At 43.2% G+C, this 23,082-nt stretch overlaps 1 protein-coding gene across 1 annotated transcript in view; it reads left to right on the forward strand.

The window, feature by feature from the left end:
- Positions 1–23,082, forward strand: part of DSCAM (DS cell adhesion molecule) — a 759,198-nt gene that overhangs the window by 680,685 nt on the left and 55,431 nt on the right. The window contains exons 22-26 of the mRNA XM_027112479.1: positions 9,625–9,778; positions 15,845–15,962; positions 17,218–17,381; positions 19,202–19,300; positions 22,149–22,337. Of these exons, the coding sequence (XP_026968280.1) occupies positions 9,625–9,778; positions 15,845–15,962; positions 17,218–17,381; positions 19,202–19,300; positions 22,149–22,337 (724 nt within the window). The remainder of the gene's footprint in view (positions 1–9,624; positions 9,779–15,844; positions 15,963–17,217; positions 17,382–19,201; positions 19,301–22,148; positions 22,338–23,082) is intronic.

Raw genomic sequence — 23,082 nt, forward strand, 5'->3', positions numbered from 1 at the left:
GGGGATAAGTGGAGGGCGGAGGGTGAGGCAAGGCCCACTCAGAGAGCCTGAAGCATCCATGGGGGAGTGATGGTAAGAACATACAAGATTATAATCCAAAGGGCACTCTAGGATTGACCCCATACTAGGACACAAAGCAAGCCTCAACATATTTAAGAGTATGGGAATTATTTCAAACATCTTTTCTGACCACACAGGCATATAATTAGAAATCAACCACAGAAAAGAAATGAGAAAAAAACTATTACATGGAGACTAATCCAAAGGGCAATAATGATAAGGACCCTAAGGGACATATAAACAAAGGGAAAATATAACACCTGATTGAGGGGATTAAAGAAGGCTTTACAAGTCCATCTGTTCAGCTAAATAGTGTAAGAGATTTGAAAATGGATTCAGCCACTATTGGGTAAACATCCAGTTTTAGAGAAATTACTAAAGAGCATTTAAAGTAGCTCATTGTGGCTAATTTTATCTTATTTACTGGTTAAAAAGTATCTTAGACATGAAAGGAAAAACAATACACCAGCATCCCAAGACAAGAATAATTCTGGAGTGAAAGTAGGACTGGAAGATGCTGTTCCTCACCTTTTCATGGGGTGATATTAAAGCACTAGGATAAGACTAACCTAAGCAACCTTCACATCATTTTGAGGAGGATACTATTGAGTTCCTCAGAAATGCATGACTCCACCCCCCAGACCTAAAGCCATAACACAGAAAGGCAGAACACTGGAAATGTGAGCTCTCTGGCTTGGGTGTCGAAAGGTGAATATCGTTAGCTTTATTTTCCACTCTGGGTACAATTTTAGGGAGGCAAGCATGTCAGAAGCCTTGTAAAAACTTGCTATAAATTTTTTTTAAAACAAATGCATGAAGTTCCCATTTATTTTCCTAGGCATTTTACAAATGTGAATTCATGTCCTTGGCTATGACAGGGATAGTTTTAGGAAGGGAATTCAAATGATTTTATTTCTAGATTTTAGTAGGAATTTGTCAGTTGCCTTATTTTAATTTTTCCTCCGTTTGCCAAACCATGGTTATAACTCCTTCCTTGACGAGCAAACTTACCTTATAATCTATACAATGGAATTGAATTCAATAAATGTCTATGAATTCAAACTCAGCAACTATTTATGAGCTTTTATTATTACTAGGCATGGTATTAAGAGCATCTGCACAGCCCAAAGGAAAGATCTGTAGTCCAGCGAGCTTGTATGACTGGCCCCAGATGTCCTGTACCTGGTGTCAAGCCTCATCGTACACATATTTCTAATCACATCAGCCTCCACACTTCCAGTGCAATGGTGTTGGCAATACCCCAACTACCTCCCAGAGCAAAGACCCATGAACATTTGATTTGAAGTACGATATTTAGCTCAATAGATAAACTACTTACACATTTTATAATTTAAGTGTGTGTCTTGAAAGAATACCGAAGTCTTCCCTCAAGAAAACTATGGACTGTCCCTGTTCCGTGACACCAGCTAAAGAGAACAACCCTGTTCTTCTTATTCAACAATCTCTGATGGACCAAGAAATACATAACTCGGCTGCCACTTGGAGGATTGCAACTGAAGAGTGATTAATTAACAATCAATGTCAGTTAACTCTGGATTCTGATAGAATCAGCATGTTTAAATACTTTTTAGATGAGAAAGAACAACCTTTTCTCAAATGGCTAACAGGAATTTATGATGGGCGCAGAACATTGGCCACCCCAATCCACAAATGCCCTGTCTGCTCCATCATGCTGGCACTGACCAGAATTAGAAATGAGCTGTGGGGCAGAATTTCCCATCAAGAACCAAGCATACGCAAGTCATATACCTGGCATCAGAGCTTTCTTCATGTTGCTTGGTTTTGTATTCCCACAGGTCATGAAGTAACACAAGCCTTCCCTTAAAACAAAGGTTTAGCCCAACTATAGTAATCCATTCAAGCTTAATTCATATTGTAGGAATAATAAAATCTTCTAGAATGGCTAATATCTCTGTCCTGACTCTGAAAATGATGAGACTAGAGAGTTAAAGATCTACCAGAAGAAAATTAAATATTTAGATATTTAAATATAGAGAAAAGTGTCTTTCTCCCCCTCCCCATAAATTTCTCCTTTTGACAAATTTGATTCATTCATCCCTGAGAAACTACACTGGGAGTTTGTCTTTCTTTATGCTACCATTTCCTATCTTGTTGCCCTTAGAGTGTAGCTCTGCTTTGTTATTTTCTATTCTATTTTCCATTCTATCCCTCCATGCTCATTTAATGCTTCAAAGCCTTTGAAGGATCAGCCTAGCTGAAGTATCAGGAAAAATCCAGAAGTAAAATCAATCCCTCTCACTGAGGATTCCCAGTATTGGGGAGGTAATATCACACAATGGAATGCAGGTAGAAATTGGCAAGTCAGTTTAAACATGATTCAATCCTTGTGTTGGAAAATCTGGTATCCAATAAAAAGAAAATTAAGGAAATGTAAATATAATCAATGCTATTATACATCATATAAAATTTTAAGGAAAATGTTCCATAAGGAAGTAATACTCATCCTCCCTCTTTCCCAGAACAAACATGTTTGGCTGAGCATTGAGAAGGGCTTAAACAAATAGATTTGCTTCACTACCCTGAATGGGTTTCTGATTAACCTTTTTCCCATTTAGCTCTTTTTCTCTTACCTGTTGCCACCTCTTGAATTTGTTAGCAGTGGTTGAATTTTGCACCATCTATGGATAAGTAATGCTGTTTAAAATAAATATTATATAATTTTCAGTACCCCCCTCTATTGGAGACATCTCATACCTGCGGGCATCCCTCTGGAGACAGCTAGCCTTGCTCTCCCTCACAGCGTCCACGTGTGAGCATCCTTAACCAAGCACCTGCAAGTGACAGCTAGTCCTAGCACAGCCTTCTCTGCTTTCATGAGCAGGGCTAGCCTTTAACCTTCTCAAATGTGACTCACCTCTCTCTACGGTGAGTTCAAAGGCCCCTACCGCCCATAGGTGGGAATGTACACAGACATCTCTCAACAAAAATATCCTATTCTTGACTCAGCTTCTTACGGGACCCAGAGATAAGTGACGGTCGGAACATTAGAATCAGAAATCCCTGCATAGGTGGTCTCACATTTTTGTAAGGAAAGAAAGTACTGGCATCTTTGGGACTATTCTCACCTCTTAAGGACACTGCTAAAACTTCATGATAACAGGAAAAGTCACATTTAATATCCAGTTACATATATAACAAAGAAAACGAATCAACTCTTCAATTATTTAAATTGTTCAGTCAATTTTCTTCTTGGCCTGCTACTGAGACCAAAAAACTGGTGCCCAATTTTATGGCAGTCATCAGGGGAGCACAGTGCAACCAATTTTCCCAAATAACCAGTAGGAACCCCTGAATAGCTTGACTCTAATTTTCTATCCTAATCCTTAGAGAAAGGTCATTCCAACTGGGGGAAGTTTTTATAAATAAACCTCTTTTACTTCAACTTTTGGTTAGTCTTCTCTGTAAATGGTGAAACAGATATTGTTGCATAAGAAATCATAGTTTTATTGATTTTAGCTATGCTTCAGGTAATTTGCAGGTATGATTCAGGTAAAAACTAACTAAATAAGGGCCAATTGTAGCTTATAGACAGGATAGTGATTGAGCTTTAACTAAGGACTCTGCACTCTTCATGGAAAATTTTGTAAATATATTTTAAAGCTCTGTTGAAGCTGAATGTTCAGTAAGCGCAATTGTTATAATTTGCACATCATAAGCTTTGTAAAATTAATTTGGCAACAACATTGCCTTCGAACATTACAGAACACAAGTACACATAGTCTTGGGATTGTCTTCTTGGTTTTCCAGGAAACAAGTCAAATTCCCTCTGAACTTCTAAAGGAATTAATGTTCCCCATGATTTTCTATCGCGGAGTCAGGCTGGTATGCATAAGGGGATGGGGGTTGGGTGGCTAAAGTGGGGCAAGTGGAGTACAGATGCACAGATGCACCCTAGCACGTATGCACATCTGAGCACTCTGTGCAAGGGTCCCATAGTCTCCCTTTAATCATCTGCACTAGGTATCTGTATGTTAAATATTTGACAATGGGAAATTCTCTGACATTATATTTTGTTGAGAGAGCATAGGTTTTATGACAATGAGGAGGTATATTAACACTTGTGTCCCCTGTTTAATTGCAGAGCTGGGGCTGCAGCTTATGCAGCCTCGTGACCTACATGAGGTTTACTTTACAGCTCACAAGGGTAAAAGTAAGCTCTTCACGTGTTTGATTGCTTGCAATTGGCAGCATGGGGTGTGAGGAAGCAGCATTGGACTTGAATCAGAAGCCCTGAGCTTGAGTCTCTGATCACCTTTGTCTGGCACAGTGACCTCAGTGAGTCAGTTACTCTGGACTTTAGTTTCCCTACAATATGGATAGGCTGAGAATTTTCCAGATCTTTAAGTTCTAGTTCCTTTTGGGCTACCAATTCCTTCTTCAATTTATGTCTCTCTTCTCAACTTTACTACCACTGTCAGTAGGAACCAACACTTTGTTAAGAAATCTCCTCTGCTAAACATCCAATTTCATCACTTGCAGGTTCTACCTTCCACAAAATACTAGAACATGACCACAATTCAGCCAGCTTCTTTGCCACTTTGTAACAAGGATTGCCTTTTCTCCATTGTCCAATAACATGTTCCTGATTTCCATCTGAGACCTCACTAAAATGGCCTTTACCATCCGCATTTCTACCAGCATTCTGCTCGTTATTATTTGCGTATTCTCTAAGAAGACTGAGACTTTTCCCTCAGCTCTCCTCTTTTCTTTCTTAGCTCTCACCAGAATCACCTTTGGCGAACACCTCATGGCAATCTCAGCTTGTTCTATCATCAGCCTCAAAACTCCTCCAGCCTCTACCCATTTCAAAGCCACTTCCACATGTTTAGGTATTTATTACAGCAGCACCCCATTTCTCAGTACTAATTTCTGTGTTTGTCTGCCTGGACTGCTATTTTGTTATTAAGTTCATAGATGTTTAGGATTGTTGTGTCCTCTTGATGAATTGATCCCTTTATCATTATAAAATTACTTTCTTTATCACTGGTAATATTCTCTGCCCATAAATCTACTTTGTCTGATACTAATATAGCCATTGCAACTTTCTTTTGATTGGTGTTAGCCTGGGATAGATTTTCTGTCCTTTTATTTTTGACCTACTTGTATTTTTATATTTGAAAAGCATTTTTTGTTGACCGCATATAGTTAGGTATTACTTTTATATCCAGTCTCAAAATCTCTGCTTTTAATTAGGATTTTAGATCATTTACACTTAAAATAATTATAGGTATATCGACGTAGGTTTAAATCTATAATCTTGCTACTTTTTTATTGTCCTATTTGTTTCCTCTTTACTCCTTTTTAGACTTCTTTGGATCAACTGAATATTTTTTATAATTCTATTTTATTTTCTGTTGTCTCATTAGTTTTGTTTTACTCTTATTTTGTAACTTTAGTGGTTTCTTTGGGATTAATGCATATCCCTTTTCATTCTACATTCAAGTGATATTATGTACTTCACGTACAGTTTGAGAGCCTTACAATACCATGCTTCCATTTTTTTTTCCCTTCCTAATATTTGTGCAATTGTTTTCATACATTTTACTTTTATATATTTTATGGACCCCACACTATATTTTTATTATCTTTTAATTATCAATTATCTTTTAATGAGATGTAAATAATAAAAGATCATATGTATTTATTTACATTGTTACCATTTCTGGTATGTTACATTCCTTTGTGTAAGCTTATATTTCTACCTGGTATCATTTTTCTTCTGCCTGAAGAACTTTCTTTAACATTTCTTGTAGTGTGGCTCTGCCGATGATTAATTCTTTCAGCTTTTTCTATATTTGAAAAAGTCTTTTAATCTCTTTCATTTTAAAATATGTTTGTTGAATATAGAATTCTAGGTTGACTTTTTTCTTTCAAAACTTTGAAACTGTTGTTCCACTGTCTTCCTACTTGGTGTCTTAGTCAGCGTGGGCTGTTATGACAAAAATGCCATAGATTGGGTGCTTTTAAGCAACAGAGGCTTATTTCTCACAGTTCTGAAGGCTAGAAATCTGAGATTATGGTACCATCATGGTAGGTAAGAGCCCTCTTCCCGGTTGCAGATTCCTCATTGTATCCTTACACGGCAGAAGGGGGCAAGGGAGGTCTCTTGGGCCTCTTTTATAAGGGCGCTGATCCCATGGGTGCCCTTCACCTCCCAAAAGCCACACCTTGGGAGTGTGGTTTCAGTATATGAATTTAGGGGGGACATTCAGACTATAGCACTTGGATTGTTTTTGACAAGAAGTCTGAGACATCTTTATTTTTGTGCCTGCATATATAATATGTCTTTTCTCTGGCTACTTGTAAGATTTTCTCCCTATCACTGATTTTGAGCAATTTGATTATGATGTGCTTTGGTGTGGTTTTCTTCATATTTTTGTGGCTGGGTTTTATTGAGATTTTTGGTTTTCTGGGTTTATAGTTTTCATCAAATTTGGAAAATTTTCAGCCACTATTTCTTCAAATGTTTTTTCTATCCTGCCTCTTTTAGTGATTCCAATTACACGTATGTTAAGCTGCTTGATGTTGTTCCGTAGCTCACGAATGCTGTGTTAAATTTTGTATTCTCTTTTATCTCTGTGTTCCACCTATTAATATATCTTCAAGTTCACTAACCTTTTTTTTTCCTGCAAGATCTCATCTGCTAATAATCTAATCCAGTGTATTTTTCATCTCACATATTGTAATTTCATCTCAAGTTTGACTTGGGTCTTTTTATATCATTCATGTATCTATTTAGATTTTTTAATATCTGGTTATAATACAATTATAATAACAGTTTTAATGCCCTTGTGTGCTAAATCTAATATCTGTGTCAATTATGGGTCAATTTTTTTTTTTTTTTTTTTTTGTGGTACGCGGGCCTCTCACTGTTGTGGCCTCTCCCATTGTGGAGCACAGGCTCCAGACGTGCAGGCTCAGCAGCCATGGCTCACGGGCCCAGCCACTCCGCGGCATGTGGGATCTTCCTGGACCAGGGCACGAACCCACGTCCCCTGCATCAGCAGGCGGACTCTCAACCACTGGACCACCAGGGAAGCCCTATGGGTCAATTTTGATTGATTAAATTTTATTTTTTTCACGAGTCCTTTTTTCTTATTTGTTTCTTTGCATTTCTGGATTTTTTTTTTTTTTTTTTGCCTCTGAGTCCTTGTGGGATTTATTATTATTATTATTATGATTATTCAAACAGAAATTCACAAAAATTATAATCATCCTTGTGGAATTTTTTATAGCAGCTTTTTAAAAATTCATTTTATTGAAGTATAGTTGATTTAAAGTGTTGTGTTTGCTGGGTCATATGGTAGTACAGAGTGAAGTAAGTCAGAAAGAGAAAAACAAATACCATATGCTAACATATATATGGAATCTAAAAACAAAAAAGGTTCTGAAGAACCTAGGGGCAGGGAGGAATAAAGACACAGACATAGAGAATGGACTTGAGGACACGGGGATGGGGGGAAGGGGGGGAAGGGTAAGCTGGGACAAAGTGAGAGAGTGGCATGGACATACATACACTACCAAATGTAAAAGAGATAGCTAGTGGGAAGCAGCCACATAGCACAGGGAGATCAGCTCGGTGCTTTGTGTCCACCTAGAGGGGTGGGACAGGGAGGGTGGGAGGGAGACGCAAGAGGGAGGGGATATGGGGATATATGTATACGTATAGCTGATTCATTTTGTTATACAACAGGAACTAACACAACAGTGTAAAGCAATTATACTCCAATAAAGATGTTAAAAAAGATGGTAATTTCTGCTGTACAGCAAAGTGATTCAGTTATACATATATATATTATTTTTCATATTCTTTTCCATTATGGTTTATCACAGGATATTGAATATAGTTCCCTTTTTGTTTATCCGTTCTATATATACTAGTTTGCATCTGCTAATCCCCAACTCCCAATCCATCCCTCCCTCACGCCCCTCTCCCTTGGCAACCACCAAATCTGTTCTCTATGTCTGTGAGTCTGTTTCATAGATAAGTTCACATGTGTCCTATTTTTAGATTCCACATATGATATCAATCATATGGTATTTGTCTTTCTCTTTCTGACTTACTTCACTTAGTATGATAATCTCTAGCTCCATCCATTATAATAGCTTTTATGAGTTATAATTCACATACCATGAAATTCATGCTTTGAGAGTATACAATTCAGTGGCTTTTAGAATATTCAGAGAGTTGCACGATCCCCATCATTATCTAATTTTAGAACATTCATAATCCCCCCCAGAAAAACCCATACCCAATAGCAATCTATCCCCGGTCCTCCTCTCTCCCACCCTGCCCCTGGCAACCACTAATCTACCTTCTGTCTCTGGGGATTTGCCTATTCTGGACATTTCATACAAGGTAACCATAAGTGTATAGTTTCTTGTGATTGGCTTCTTTCACTTAGTATAATGTTTTCAAGACCCATCCAAGTTAAGCATGTATTGGTACTTCATTTTTTCTATTGCTGAATAATCCTCCATTGTTTGGATGCAAAACATTTTATCTGTTCACAAGTTGCTAGATAGTTGGGTTATTCATATCTAGAAAATTTTTATTGAATGCCAAACATTGTGACTTTTACCTTACAGGGTACTGGATATTTTTATTCCTGTAAAATTTTTGACTTTTATTCTTAGATGCAGTTCAGTTCCTTGATGACAGTTTGATTTTTATGAATCTTGCGTTTAATATTTGTTAGGCGATACCAGTATGGTGTTCAGTCTAGGGCTAATTATTCCCCACCACCAAGGTAAGACCCTTAGGCACTATGTCCAATGGTTCCATGGATCTCGAGGGCTTCCAGTCTGGCTGGTGGGAGCAGGCACTATTCCCAGCCCTGCGTGAAAGCTGAGCACCGGGACGTCCAATCCTTTCAGGTGGTTCTTTCCCTGGCCTCAGATAGTTTCTCCTCATGCACACATCTGCTCAGCTGAAGACCCAGTGGGACTCTCTTCAGATTCTCCATGTAGCTGTCTTCCCGGTGCTCTGTCTTGGGGACTCCAGCCCCCTTCCAGGCTCTCAGCTCTGTCTCCTTGACTCAGGGAGGCTGCTGGACTCTTCCTGGGTTCCCCTCTCTGTGCCATGGCCTGGCAACTCTCACAAAAATGTAGCAACCCTGCAACTGTTGGCCTCACCTCATTTATTTCCCATATTTCAGGGAGATGATCACTCTCCTTCATTACCTGATGTGCAATGCCTTTAAGGTTGTTTCCTATATTTTGTGTGTTCTTTGGTTGTCTCGGGTAGAATGGTCCATCTGGTTCTTGTTATTCCACCCCAGCACAAAACAGCCGTGCCGTGACCCATAATGTAAAGGGTTAAATTACTCATTGGTGGCTGTCATAGCTGCTGCATAGACAAATTCAGACTATGTAGATATTGCAGATCCAGCCTTTTAGGGAGGGAGGAGAGGTGGCTTTTGTTTCTTATAACAGATAATGTGTTAATAAGCATTCCTTTAGGAGATCCATTTGTGCCATTGGCCTCCTTGAATGTGGGAACATTTATGTCTCCTCTCACAGGTGATCAGCGAGTTTGAAGCCTCTCCTGACTCATTTTCCTACAGAATTCCTAACCTGAGTCGGAATCGGCAGTACAGCGTCTGGGTGGTGGCCGTGACCTCAGCCGGGAGAGGCAACAGCAGTGAAATCATCACAGTGGAGCCAGTAGCTAAAGGTATGCCACCCATTATGGCAAGGGCCTCATTGCCTGTGACTATTCGACTGGTTTTAAGTCACTGTTCTCTCTGAAATAACGCTTAAAATGCCCTAAAGATCAAGTAAACCAGAATACCATGTGTTATCACATTTCAGCCCAAGAAATAGATTTGCTGCTAGCTGGCACTGGGCTTTTGTGCAAATCAGGAAAGCATCCTCCTAAGGATGAGTGGCTTTACAACTTCCAGTGCCTTGAGGGAAATTAGGAGAAAGAGCCCCCATTCACCCCTTTGGGTAGGTGAAAATCACTGCATAACAGCTTCCCAAGCAAGTTCTAATATCTTCAAAATCAGGTCTGGTGCTTCTTAAAGAGAAATGTCTATTTTTTGGTCTATGGAATTTAGAGACCTATGAATGTAAGACAATCATTAGTTCTTCTTCTATTGATGGAATGCTGTATACAAAGACCTTAAGGAACAAAAGGAAGTTTGCTTTAGGAAGAAAAAGTTCCTAAAAGTGAATATAATATCTTCACGTTGAAATGTTAAATCTGGCCCTAAAAAGCACGTATAGACACAGAATTAGTCCACTTATTCTACTTCTGGTCATTGCTACCATGTGGCGGTTAGAGTCCCCCTAAATTCGCCCTTGTCATGAATAAATGCGTTTACCTCACAATTGCAGGCCGATAGGAGTTGTCCCGGGTTTGGGAATACGCCACATTGGCAGTTTATTACTCATAAGGCTTCTACGTGCCTGAAAGAGAAAATAAACATTCCAAGATTCCAACTTGCCCTCTAAGAGTGCTTGATAACATGCTGGTAATGTGACAGCTAAGAAAGAGGCAGAATAAAGTGGTGAAGGAAAAAGAGAGTGGTGTCACGTTGTGAACATACGTTCAAATAGGAGATAAGTGTATTGTTGGTGAGGAATATAAATGGTGGATTTTTTTTGTCTCTTGTACTGTTTGATCATAATATCCAGCCACCCCCAACATACACTTTCTAACACTTAGAAAACAGTGATTATCAAAGGGCATCAGGACTGTGGGATTTAAAACAAAGAAATGCAACATATGATGTAGGGTTAGAGATAGCCTCACCTCTTCTGTACTCTTGTTCATTCAATGTTACGTCTCCAGACCCAGCCAGGAATGGCTTGGCTAAGGTAGAGGGGAAACAACTGGAAAGTGGCTACTTCCACGGGAATAGGACTTGTCTGGGGGTATCGGGTGCCATTTGGTCATTTAATAAATCATTTTGAGCGCTTAGTGTATGTCAGGCATTATGCTAGCAGTACAGGGGTGATTTTGTCAAGGGAGCCTGACTGCTGTAGCCAAAAACCCTGTAAGTGTCAGTGACTTAACCTGATAACCCAGACCAAAACAGATGTTTCTGGACTCGGTGGCTTTCCTGGGTGGCTCATTCCACATGGTGACTCAGGGATCCTGGCCTCTTCCACCTTGTGATTTGAGATCCTGGGTCCTTTATTTCCAGCCATGTAGATGGAGAAAGAGAGCATGGAGTCTCATAAAGAAGGTTTTCACCGGCCAGATGTGGACGTGTTTACTTCATTTTTACCCATATTCCATTGTATAGAATGAAACATGGGTCGCACCTAATTTCAGAGCAGAGCTTGGAGATGAAGCCAGGCTGAATGTCCAGAATGAAAAGGAAACAGGGTGCGGTGAGCACACAGGAGTCTCTTCTAAGGATTAGAAGAGACGTGTTTACTCTCTGCCCTCGTGGAGCTCAAAATCGGGTGGGGACACAATAAACAAAGCAACACAAATATACATGTATAATTGCAAACGTCAATAAATGCTTTAGAGAACCCACTTTGGAACAGACCCCACTTAGAGCCTTGGCCACCCAAGGACGAGTAAATGCAGTTACGTGGCAAGGGAAGAAGATGCGTCCCAGTGTTCAAAGGCCTCCAGTCTAGGAAGAGTTACGTGTGTCGGAGGTCTGGATGCTGGACCCGTGTGTCTGGGGAGGGGGCAGTGGTCTCAGGAGAGCCGGGGGGAAGGCAAAGGCCTGGCGGGGCTGGGCCTTCAAGGCTGTGTTAAGGATTTCAGACTCGACTCTAAGCAAAATGGAAAGACACTGTGGAGTCTGAGCCAGAGGAGAGACGTGATCCTATCTTTGTGTGTGCACGTGGATTAAGATGTTTTCTTAGAACAGCTGTAGGTTTACAGAGAAATTGTGATGCTAGGAAATAGAGTTGTGCACTTCACGTCAGGTTTCTCCATCACTGACATCTTACATCAGTAGGTGTACTCGTGACACCTAATGGCAGGTGTGTTTGAAGACCATGCTGATGTCTATATCCTGAGTGGATCACAGGGAGGTAAAGGTGGGAAACACAGGAGGCCAGACAGGAGCCCGAGCAGTCAGGCAGTGTGGCCTGGGCTAGCGTGGTAGCAGAGGGGCCTGAAAGGTGTGTCCTGGGTGTAGAAGTGATGGGACTCAGTGGACGATATGCGGGGGACAGGGGGAGAGCCGGAACGAACAAGCAAATCTAGCGCGCGTTGTTGTAGGTGGTGGTGTCATGTACTGGAGAGGATGACCGTGGAGGAAGGGGTTTGTGAGGCAGGTGAAAGGATGTGGGGACGTTTTGGACACATCCAGTCTGATGTGACTGAGAGCTATCCACTGGAGATCCTGTGCCATTGGGCGAGTCCTGACTCTTCAGAGACATCTGGCAGGAGGCAGAGAAGGAGTGGGGTTGGCACCCAGGCACCCCTCACACCTGGGCTGGGGAGAGCCCACCTGGACCACAGAGGGAGGCGCAGAGTCAGGTCCAGGGGTAGCTGGAAGCACATGTCGGCTTGCACTGGGGAGGGAGAGGCCCGGGAGCTGGCAAAGAAGAGGGTGTCAGGCCAGACAGGCAGGGGCAGGACCAGGAGGGCGACGTCGGGAATTCGGCAGAGATGCTGCTGCCGGGAGACCAAGGGAAGCAAGACTGGCAGTGCCCTTGGGTCTGGCCACACAGGGGACCTCAGGGACCTTCCAGAGAGCATTTGTGGTGGGGCTCGAGGACCGGGTGACAGGAGAAAGTGGATGGGAGGTGGGGCAGCAGAGGGACTGAGCAGAACATTCTCTAAACGTACATCACCAGGAAGAAGTGACAGGAAGGAGAAGCGGGAGCGAGGGCAGGGTCTCACCCCAGGCAAGACTCTGGTTTCTGAGGTTTACCGTGTCAGCTGCAGAGCATGCCGTGTGGCAGTGGGAAGACTCCGTGGACAGGGAGGGGTGGGTAATACAAGACAAGGAGCCAACGGCCGTGGGATGAGCTTTGGAGAAGGAAACACAAGGGGGTTTTGAGATCCAGTGGCAGGAAATGCGAAGCTACCGGCTGGGGTCTTCCAGTTTCTGTATCAAGTATCAGGCAGTTTGGAGCTGTGAAGGAAGGACCAGAAGTTTGAGAAAAGAAGGGACAACAGGAAGTCATCATTGCAGAGAAGCGGGAGGAAACTTACTAACGAAACTGACACTGGCTGGGAGAGTGGAGAAGCCAGGTGAGGTTAGTGACTGTAAATCGACGGGGGTTCCCAGGTTCCCGGGTACGTGGATTTCTCCAGAAATGTTCAGCTTCTCATGCTTAAATGGGGTTCACCCAGAGTTAGGGTTGATCTCCATGGGTTTTCCAGAAAGGGGCTGAGCTAGAGAACACCTCCGGGGTGGAGCAGACATCCGGCTGGCAGGCACCACCCAGGAGCCCCAGACCCTGGCAAACCGTAAACCATAAGGGCCGAAAGGTCCAAGCTGGACAGACGGGGCCACCTGCAGGCTGAGGAAGCTGGTGCCGCTTGTTTTGCAGTTGTCGGAAGATAAAGGCAGGCTGGCAGCCGTGGCAGATCTGGGGGGTCCAAAAATCCAGGGTAAAGTTCAGGAAGAGGGGCTGCTGCTTTGGTGGAGGAAGCAGCAGAATGAAACCACACACCCAGTCCTGGGGGAACGGCATCCTGGGAAGGAGCCCAGGGCCGGGGCTGGGGCGTGGGGGGCAGACCCAGAGCACATGGCCCGTGGCTGGAGCAGCACAGGAGCTGGGAGGGGTGTCCAGGTTGCTCGTGGGCTACGGTTTCTCATCAGAATCACCTGAGGTGCTTGTTCAAAGACAGACCCCCGGAGCCCACCCAAGGTCTGCCGCATCACAGAGCCAGAGTAGGAGTCTGCATTTTTAGCAAAGATGCTAGCTAATTCTCTCGCCCGCTCCAGTCTGCTTAGTCTTAGAATTTCAGAGTAGGATCCTGTGAATTCCAACTTCCACCAACGGACATTAATTCTAGAAAGTGGGCGTGCTGGGCTTGAAGATGAAGTGGTTTTAGCCAGTGTTTTTCAAAAGCCTAGTGGAAAACCACTCATAAGTCCTGGAATTAAGTTTAGGCATTACAGCCAGCATATTAAAGAACTAAAATGAAAGAGTCAAATGGGCTAGACTAGCTAGGCTTGAAAAGAAAGTAGATAATATCAGAATGCATCATACACAGTAAGCATGAATGTGTGGAACTTTTCTACGTACCTGTGTTTTCATTTACACACACATTAGATGTGCAGCTTCTGGGATTCAATGTCAAATATATTTCTTACAGGGGGAGGGGATGTTAGAAAGCTTGAAAGCCCCCCAACTCTAGCTGGGTTTCCCTAATCACCCCCATTTTGCTGCAAGGATATTCCTCATCATAAAAGGATGGTCTGAAGGGTTTGAAAGGGAAAATGCCAAACTTCCAATGTCAGAAATCCGATGCTACCTGCCCGGGATATTTTTGTTACCGTGATAGAAAATCAGAAAGGTCAGTAAGTGATAAAGCGGGCTCTGCCCCGGAATACTCCATTTCCAGGTGAAGGGTGCTATCCGTGAGCCACCTCCGAAGACCCTTCTCTAAGGAGGAAGAGCTGCAGCTTCCCCTGCAGGCAGGGAACGTTGCTTCAGACACATGGGTGGCTTTTGCTCTAACAACAAAAGTCAGAGCGGTCTGGCAGACCTCAGTGATGAAAGCTTTGTGCTCTAGACCAGGCTCTGGGAACTCCACGTTTCCTGGCATTCCAGCACTCTCCTGAGAAGTCCTCTCCCCACATCTGCCGGCCAGTCTCAACCCTCAAGCCCAAAATGGTGCAGGGGTGCCAACACTGGTCCCATCTTTATGGGTCCATCATCAGATTGGAACTGCCTTCCACCGGTGGGCTCCTTGTCTGTGCATCCAGATGGGCTGAGCTTCTAGAGAGTGGCCCAGAAAGCAGTGTCCCAGTGAAAGGCAAAGGCCGGGCACATCATTCAACCTCTGGAGGACTCGTATCTTGGCATCTCTGTCAGCTTCTGCGTCTCACCCAAGAAAGTGGCACTAGGAGCCTGTCAGTACAGGGCCCCTCTGGTCTCCAAGGAGGCCCCTGCTGACATGGGGCTGCCCTGGGCTTTTTCCTCTCCACTTCCTGGGCCCTGCAGCCACTTTGGGATTGTACCAGGGCCCATGTCCCCAGGAGATGCCCCTGTTCCAGCATCTGAATCACTGCCCCAAGCAAATGGTGGCTCTTCAAGGAGGCCAGTCTGGAAATGTTTGTTTTCCTTAACGTTTGTGCTGAAGATCGAGCTGATATAATAAAGTCGGGAAAGTACCACAAAATCGATAAATAGAAGTCATTACAGTTTTACTTCTTCCCGTCTTGGGACTTCATGTTTTGTTTTGTCTATTCTCTCAGATATTACGAGTATGTTTTAATGTGCAGTTTTGGGTGTTGAGAGAAATTGCTTAATAAGCGCTTTGAAAAATAACTGGGCTCATAGAAAGCACATCTTGGAGCTGCTGGGCTTACGAAGCCCCAAGTGCTTCATTTGGGGTCCTTGTGGTTTAGTCAATACAAGGGGATAAAATGCTACAATAGGGGTTTTCGGCAGTTTGCATGTTCATAAAATGAACATCCCTTAGATGCGCTCTGATACCAAGAATAGTGTCGGCAGGTGTGACATTGATTGGCAGAGATACACTCTCCTTTCTGGGGTGTTGCTGGCTTGGGGAGGATCGCCTTGGCCTCTGTGTAGATGACTCTGTGTAGTTACTGGGCTTCTGCTCTGTTTGGTGGTTCAGCTCCCGCACGAATCCTGACCTTCAGTGGCACAGTGACTACTCCATGGATGAAAGACATCGCCTTGCCTTGTAAAGCTGTTGGGGACCCTTCTCCTGCGGTAAAGTGGATGAAAGACAGGTAACCAGTAACCCAATGTATGCCCTCAGTACATCAGGCACACCGTGCTGAGTCTGGTGGTCTCATTTTGTATATTTACACTCTTGAAAGCTCCAGGAAAACTATCCACTCTTCTGCGATAGAGAGGAAGCTGGTTGAGGGCGGTGGCGGAAGAATCTCAGCTTTAGCACTAAAAGGATCTGATCTATCTTGTCAATTCTCTAAAAATTCTGAGCTTTACATTCATAAGACCATGCTTCCGAGGAGAATAGTCTAGCCAGCCCAGTAATCTCCGTGGAAGCTTCCTGTACCTTATCATGAAAATCTCCTGTATATCTGAGATGAACGTACCCAAAGTGACTGGAGAATTAGCACTTATCTCTTCTCCTTCCAAGATAACGGACCAGTTAACACTAACTCAAATGCTCTGAGAAATAACTTTAAGAAATGGAATGCATTAAGACTTCGCTAATATAAAATCTGGTTTTCCGTGCTCAGTAGGAATTATTACAACAACAGCAGATGAGACGGAAGGGAGGAAATGGGTGAGATGGATTCTGTTCGTGTAACTTTTTTAAGTAACTTTATTCAGAGACAGAAATTAAGATGTAAATAAAGCGCTGGGAATTCACTGATGAGCCTAGAGATTTGGTATAAAATTGTTTCGGAAGAGTTCCTATTTTCAAACAAAGATGCTTAAAAGACACAAACTATTGAAATGATGGTCTTGGCCCAGTGACCACTTTCTCATCTCTTTTAAGTCAGTTAATACGAAGGAAATAAGTAAGCTCCCGAGGTCCGGTGGCATTCCACTGGATGTGGGGATGACCACAGATGTCGCCAAGGGAACTCTCTTTATACTAAAGTCAGCTCATCACCCTCTTGGCATACCACAGTTCATTTCTTATGCCAAAATCGTTAACAACTGTAACTTTAAGTGAATCTACAAGCGACCCCAAAATTTAGTTGTCCCTGTCTGATCTGGTCAAAATGACACGTCTGCCCACAGAAGCAATTCCCATTGGGATACAAGCATTGACCTATGCAGCCAGTAGCCAGGACTTCACACAGACCTCACTTCAACACAGCACTTTTTACAAAGGACACAACTCAGCTATGTGACTGTTTCTGTCATATAATCATCGTTTAGTTCTTCCTTAATATAACCTTCCAGATGGGTTGTTTGCTTCAGAAAGAGTGTTTATGCTTTTCCCCAACCTCAGCTAACTTGGATTGTAATTTCTTTAATCTGCGCCTTTTTCTTCCCGTGAGGTAGTAACGGGACACCCAGCCTCGTAACGGTTGATGGGCGGAGAAGCGTCTTCAGCAATGGCAGCTTCGTCATCCGGACGGTGAAGGCGGAAGATTCTGGATATTACAGTTGCATCGCCAATAACAACTGGGGATCAGATGAAATTATTCTAAATTTACAAGTACAAGGTACCACGTTTTGGGACTCTTTCTGATGCTTCTTTTTGTATGTATGCCTGTGTGCAAAGAGTGAACAAATTTAAAAATCAGCCTTTATAAAGAGCTAATTGCTACTTTCATATTACGAAAACTTGGATGTTCATTTTGGAGAATATAATTAAACAAATCAAAGTAAATAAAAAGCATTCATAACCTGAGAGATAACACTGTTTACATTTTTTCACGTAGGGAGCCTAGTCTCATTTGTCTTTAGGTGTGCATTGCTGAAAAAGCCCTTCTTTTTTTTTTTTTTTTTTTGTGGTACGCGGGCCTTTCACTGTTGTGGCCTCTCCCGTTGCGGAGCACAGGCTCCGGATGCACAGGCTCAGCAGCCATGGCTCACGGGCCCAGCTGCTCCGTGGCATGTTGGATCCTCCCGGACTGGGGCACAAACCCATGTGCCCTGCATCGGCAGGTGGACTCTCAACCACTGCACCATCAGGGAAGCCCTGAAAAAGCCCTTCTTAATAATGTCCACTAATTGCAGGATTTACTTCACACGTGTACAAGTGTAACCCAGAATACACCAGCAAGAAGAAAGTCTGAACTGAGGTGTTTTATGAATGCTAATTAACTGAATTGTCATATGCAATGTATATGAAAAGGACACAAACTAAAACTCTGTAGGGCATTAATGTTTAATTGTGTATTTAATACAGTGTATGTAATTTTTCTTGATATCATACACCAAAAGTACATGACAAATTTAAGATTGTCAAATTAAAATCATGTGTAAAATCCCTGGTGGCCACTGATTGGGTTCAAATTTAGAGGCACAGTGATATTTTATTATTAGAAAACATCAAAGTGTAACGTCTCCGGATTTAAGTGCTATCACATTAATAAATCACAGCAAGTGAAAAATAAAACCAATGTTGTCCTCCATGGGAGGGGAGGGAAGGGGAAGAACTATATATTTTTTTAAATAATGCAAAATTGATCTGGAATTTCAAGTAACTTGAAGTCAGGAGATTTCAGGGCATTTTTGGAGATAGACACTATATGATGACTCTAAAGAGATGAATCCATTTTTCATGGCTTTGGGTTAATATATCAGGCTTCTCTTGGAGGAAAAGAGAAGGACATTTTATGAGAAGGTTTCTATATAATTTGGATAACCTTTCTAAACTTTTCAGTATTGCTGTCTGCAGAGCTAATCCAAAATATTACTGAGGCCCATTGATTAGAAGTATGTATTCTTCAAACCTTGTGTGACTATTCAAGTTTTTGTGCTGCCACTCAATGGCACACCTTTGAGTTCAGAGCTGAATGTGTGTGTGTGTGTGTGTGTGTGTGTGTGTTGCCTCTTGAGCAGGGGAGTACGTGAAATAGTGGACATTTTTGCAGTTTTTTTCCCACTAGCCAGGCTTCCTCTCCCCCTTTCATATCGCTGAGAACTGAAAAGCTAAGTGAGTGACATTTATCTTTCTCACTTGAACCATGGCTGAACTTCAGAGTAAAATAATGCATGGATCCTTAGTAAGTTCACGGAAGATTTCGGTTAGTGGTGAGCCACCAGAAATGTAAGGAATCGGCGAGGGAATGAGGAAATAATTCCAAGTAGAAATGTGGTTGACTTTTCTTTACATAATGGGATCATTCTCTTCTATCTCTTTAGCCCAGGATTTCAACTAAACAGACATTTTGACAGAAGTGAATTGCGTATTTTGTCAACCTGAAACACTTATTTAATAAATGGCTGTTAAAAAATCATTTGGTAAATGACTGTTACAGAAGACTGAAGATGGGAACAACTAATTCTTGTTTTCTAAAAACTGTTTCCTCCCTAGTTCCACCAGATCAGCCTCGGCTAACAGTTTCCAAAACCACCTCTTCCTCCATCACCCTTTCATGGCTTCCTGGGGACAACGGAGGCAGTTCTATCAGAGGTAATGAGAGACAGGTGGCCCACAACAGTTGATTCATTGTCATCATCTACGGGCAGATAAGGGACACATATTTATCAAGTAACCGTTATGTGTTAGTTTCTTTCTCCCACAAACTCATCATATAATTAATTCTTCCATTACCTATGCAAAAAACCACACATCTATTTTTATGGTATTTGTTGAAACTCACCCATTCATCCAAGGAATCCCATTCATAAGATGAGTATCATGCATGCAATATGAGTGAAATATTAACACATGCAAAAAAAAAAGAAAGAAAAAAATGTGGTCATCTCTTCCCCCAAGATGCTGCATTGTGCTTCTTCCCCGTGTTGTCAACGCTGTACCATCCATTCAGGTACTCAGTGCGTCAGTTAAGTAACCACAGTGACTGTTCTGACTTAGAAAGTACTGAAAGATGGGAAGCGGTCTATTTGCACAAAGCTTTTGCAATTAGCACAGAGTAGCAAAGAATGAAGGGACTTTCTACTGAAGGAATGAGTTAGCGTGATGATCCCAGCCTAAGTGGCATTGGGAGAACATTCTGAGCAAGTTGTAGACTAAGGGGAGGGAGAGAACCCAGAGGAGACTGAGGTTGCACGGGGTTAAGGAGCCACGGGACAAAAGGGGTTGTAGAGCAGGTGGGAAAGGATAACGGATAGAGTTCTGCCGGCAGAGGACATCCTTCTTCTGAGAGAGGAGGAAGGCGAGAAGACAACAGGAAATACAGGGGTGTCTTAGGGTGAGGCCAGTGGTGTCTGGAGCCATCTCCCTCCAGCCCATGAGAGCACGTTGCCACCCCTCTTCCCAACTTTGCCCTCGGTGACCACGGCCCAGCTGGGGATATTTACACACTGAAGAAATCAGAAATGCTACCCATCAGGGCTTTTTTTTTTTTTTCCCCAAGAGCCAGTTGTTAAACATTGATTAGCACTCCACTGGGAAAAGGGGAAGATCTTTCTTTTTTTGGCAAAGAGAAAGGTGAGATTATTTTTTTTGAATAATTGGATGATTAGGAGTGAGGATGTGTTTGTGGGCTTGAGGAGAGGGAACGATTTGTAACAGCTGCCGTGGGAAATGCACAGGGAGTCATTAATCAAGAAACGAAGCCATTGCTAAGCGTGAGCAAGGCCCCAGCTGCAGAGGAATGGCACAAAGTGTAGGGGTCACAGTTACCACGGTTTAATGAGTTGCTCGAGTGATCTCGGACAGTGGGGCAGAAAAGTGGATCACGGGTCAGCAAAGCTGCTGACCGGCAGGGTAAGTGCGGTGAGGAGTCACAGAGTGAGTGAAACCAGGCTCCTGATTGAAATGGTCTACCAGAGGTTCTAGGCTAGGTGGAGAAGCATTTTATGAAAAAAAAAAAATGGGGTACCGAGGCAGGAGTCCAAGGGACCCTAGGACTCCAGGCTCAGAGGAAAGGAAGTCTTGGTTCTGTAAGTGTGAGATCATGGGAGAGGCAGTACAGGAAGGGTGTTGGAGCAGAAGGTCTTAGAGTTGAAGCCAACTTTAGTAATGAAGGGTTTCCAGACAAAGGCGACCAGGGGTCCTTGAAGCACAGGGGTGGCCAAAGCCATTGACACGGGGGTTCCCATCTCCAAGAGCTAGAAAAGCTTCCTAGAAGTGGTTTAGATGAAGGAAATGGAAGGAAAGTACAACGCCCCCCGATGCGTAGGGCAGCAGGGAGGTGGCGAAGTCGGGATAGGACGGGGGAGCTGACCCAGATGCATCACTCACATATCAGGCTCTGAGAGGGCTGTCAGGACTGCAGATCGGGAACACAGAAGGGAAAATGAGGCTGAGGAGGGAGGAGGGACCCCAAGCCTGCAGGGGGCCGGCGGGGAGGGAAGGAGGAAGCCAGTGGGATGGTACTGACTGTGGCTGCAGAAGGAGGGCATCAGAGATGGGTGATCTCATGAGAGGCACATGGAAAACACTGACTGCTCCCAGCTGGGGGTTCAGGGGCTCTGTAGCGTGGGGGTGAGATGTGCTTTCGTCGCTGGTGTCAAAAATGGAATTCCATGGGCAGGAGGGAGGATGCCAGTGTGCTGGTGTAAGGACACGATGCATCAGGCAGGCCAGTCCTGGGCTGCCTGGATGTGAACATTTAGGAGACAAGGACAGAGCAGACAGGATACGTTTTCCCCAGGAAGGCGGCTGGGGTGACGGGGATGAAGGTGTAACAGGGAGGGATGTCTCCGTGATCACAGGAGTGCAGGCTTCAGATTCTGGCGGTAGGATTTGAATCTTGCTTATAAGACCCTAGAGCGGTCACCTAACCTCTCCGGACCTCAGTCTCTTCGTCAGCACTGCGGAGATCATAATTACTAATCCACAGGGTTACGCGAGGTGATGTGAGTAAAAGGCTGTGGACAATGTCTGGCACAGTCATTGTGGACTGGGAGGGCTTGGCTGAGAAGATTCCTACCCCCGCTGATAACTTACCCCTTTTCCAGAGCTTTGGTTCTCTTAAAAAGAACCCAGCTTCAGACCATGCCCATCCCCAGGCATTCGGCACGTGTGCTCGCAAGGTCAGATATTTAGAGATTCAGTATCCATTCCCTGCTGCCCAGTTACACCTTTTAAAGGGAATGGGCAGAAAGTGGTTTTATCTTCATCACGCTATCCAGCAATCCCACCGTAGTAACGTCTGGCGTGGCCTAAATACCTCATAATCAATATATCATCACAGTACTTCTCCCAGCCTGGGTTCAGTTTCCTGGAGTCAGCAAGAGCTCAGGTGTTCCCTTCCAAAGATGTGCAAATTTTGAGAACGCATCCCATGCAGGGTGCAAACTTCTGATAGAAAGCAAATAACGCTCTTCGGAATATTTCTTGTTTTCTGAAGGTTACATATTGCAGTACTCTGAGGATAATAGTGAGCAGTGGGGAAGTTTTCCCATCAGCCCAAGCGAACGTTCTTACCGCCTGGAAAATCTGAAATGTGGGACTTGGTACAAGTTCACTCTTACTGCACAAAATGGAGTGGGACCCGGGCGCATAAGTGAAATCATAGAAGCGAAAACATTAGGAAAAGGTATGTAAGCCTTCTTTAGTTTCTAGATTTCCTGTTTTCCAAATCGAAGGGGAGACTAGGATCAGAAAAGATGCATCATACATTTACACGTTTGTGAGTTTGAACTTTGTTATTCCCCAGATGGGTTTGGCAGTGTTACAGGGTATTGAAAGAGATGGCCAGTCCATATAGAATATTCTGGTTCTCTCTTTTCATTATTTCATTTGCAGTTTAAAGGAAGAGTGTCCGCAGATATAGAAAACAGACTTATGGTTCCCAAAGGGGAAAAGTGAGCAGGAGAGATAAATTAGGTGTTTGGGATGAACAGATACACACACAACTGTACACAGAATAGATAATCAACAAGGCCCTACTGTAGAGCACCGGGAACTCTACTCAATATTTTGTAATACCCTATAAGGGAAAAGAATCTGAAAAATAATAGATAGATTATATATGTATAACTGAATCACTTTGCTGTATACCTGAAACTAGCACAACATTGTACATCAACTATACTTCAATAAAAATAAATAAATATATTAAAAAAAGAGTGTCATTTGAAAATCAAGGGCTTTGGTGCCGACAGAAAGTTCCCAGGCTGAGTAGCCGTGAAATGTGCTCTTTGCCCTCTCACCTTCTTCGGGGGTGACCTTCTCCCTTAGTCACCTCACCCCCTTCCACCTATAACTGTCACATTGTCTCACAGGCCCCACTTTCCAGGTGAGAAGTCACCGGGGTAGACTGTGAACCTTGAGTGTGAGTT

This window comes from Aethalodelphis obliquidens, unplaced genomic scaffold (genome assembly GCF_003676395.1).
Source record: "Aethalodelphis obliquidens isolate GAN/ISIS:26980383/991018 unplaced genomic scaffold, ASM367639v1 scaffold1, whole genome shotgun sequence".
Lineage (NCBI taxonomy): Eukaryota > Metazoa > Chordata > Mammalia > Artiodactyla > Delphinidae > Aethalodelphis > Aethalodelphis obliquidens.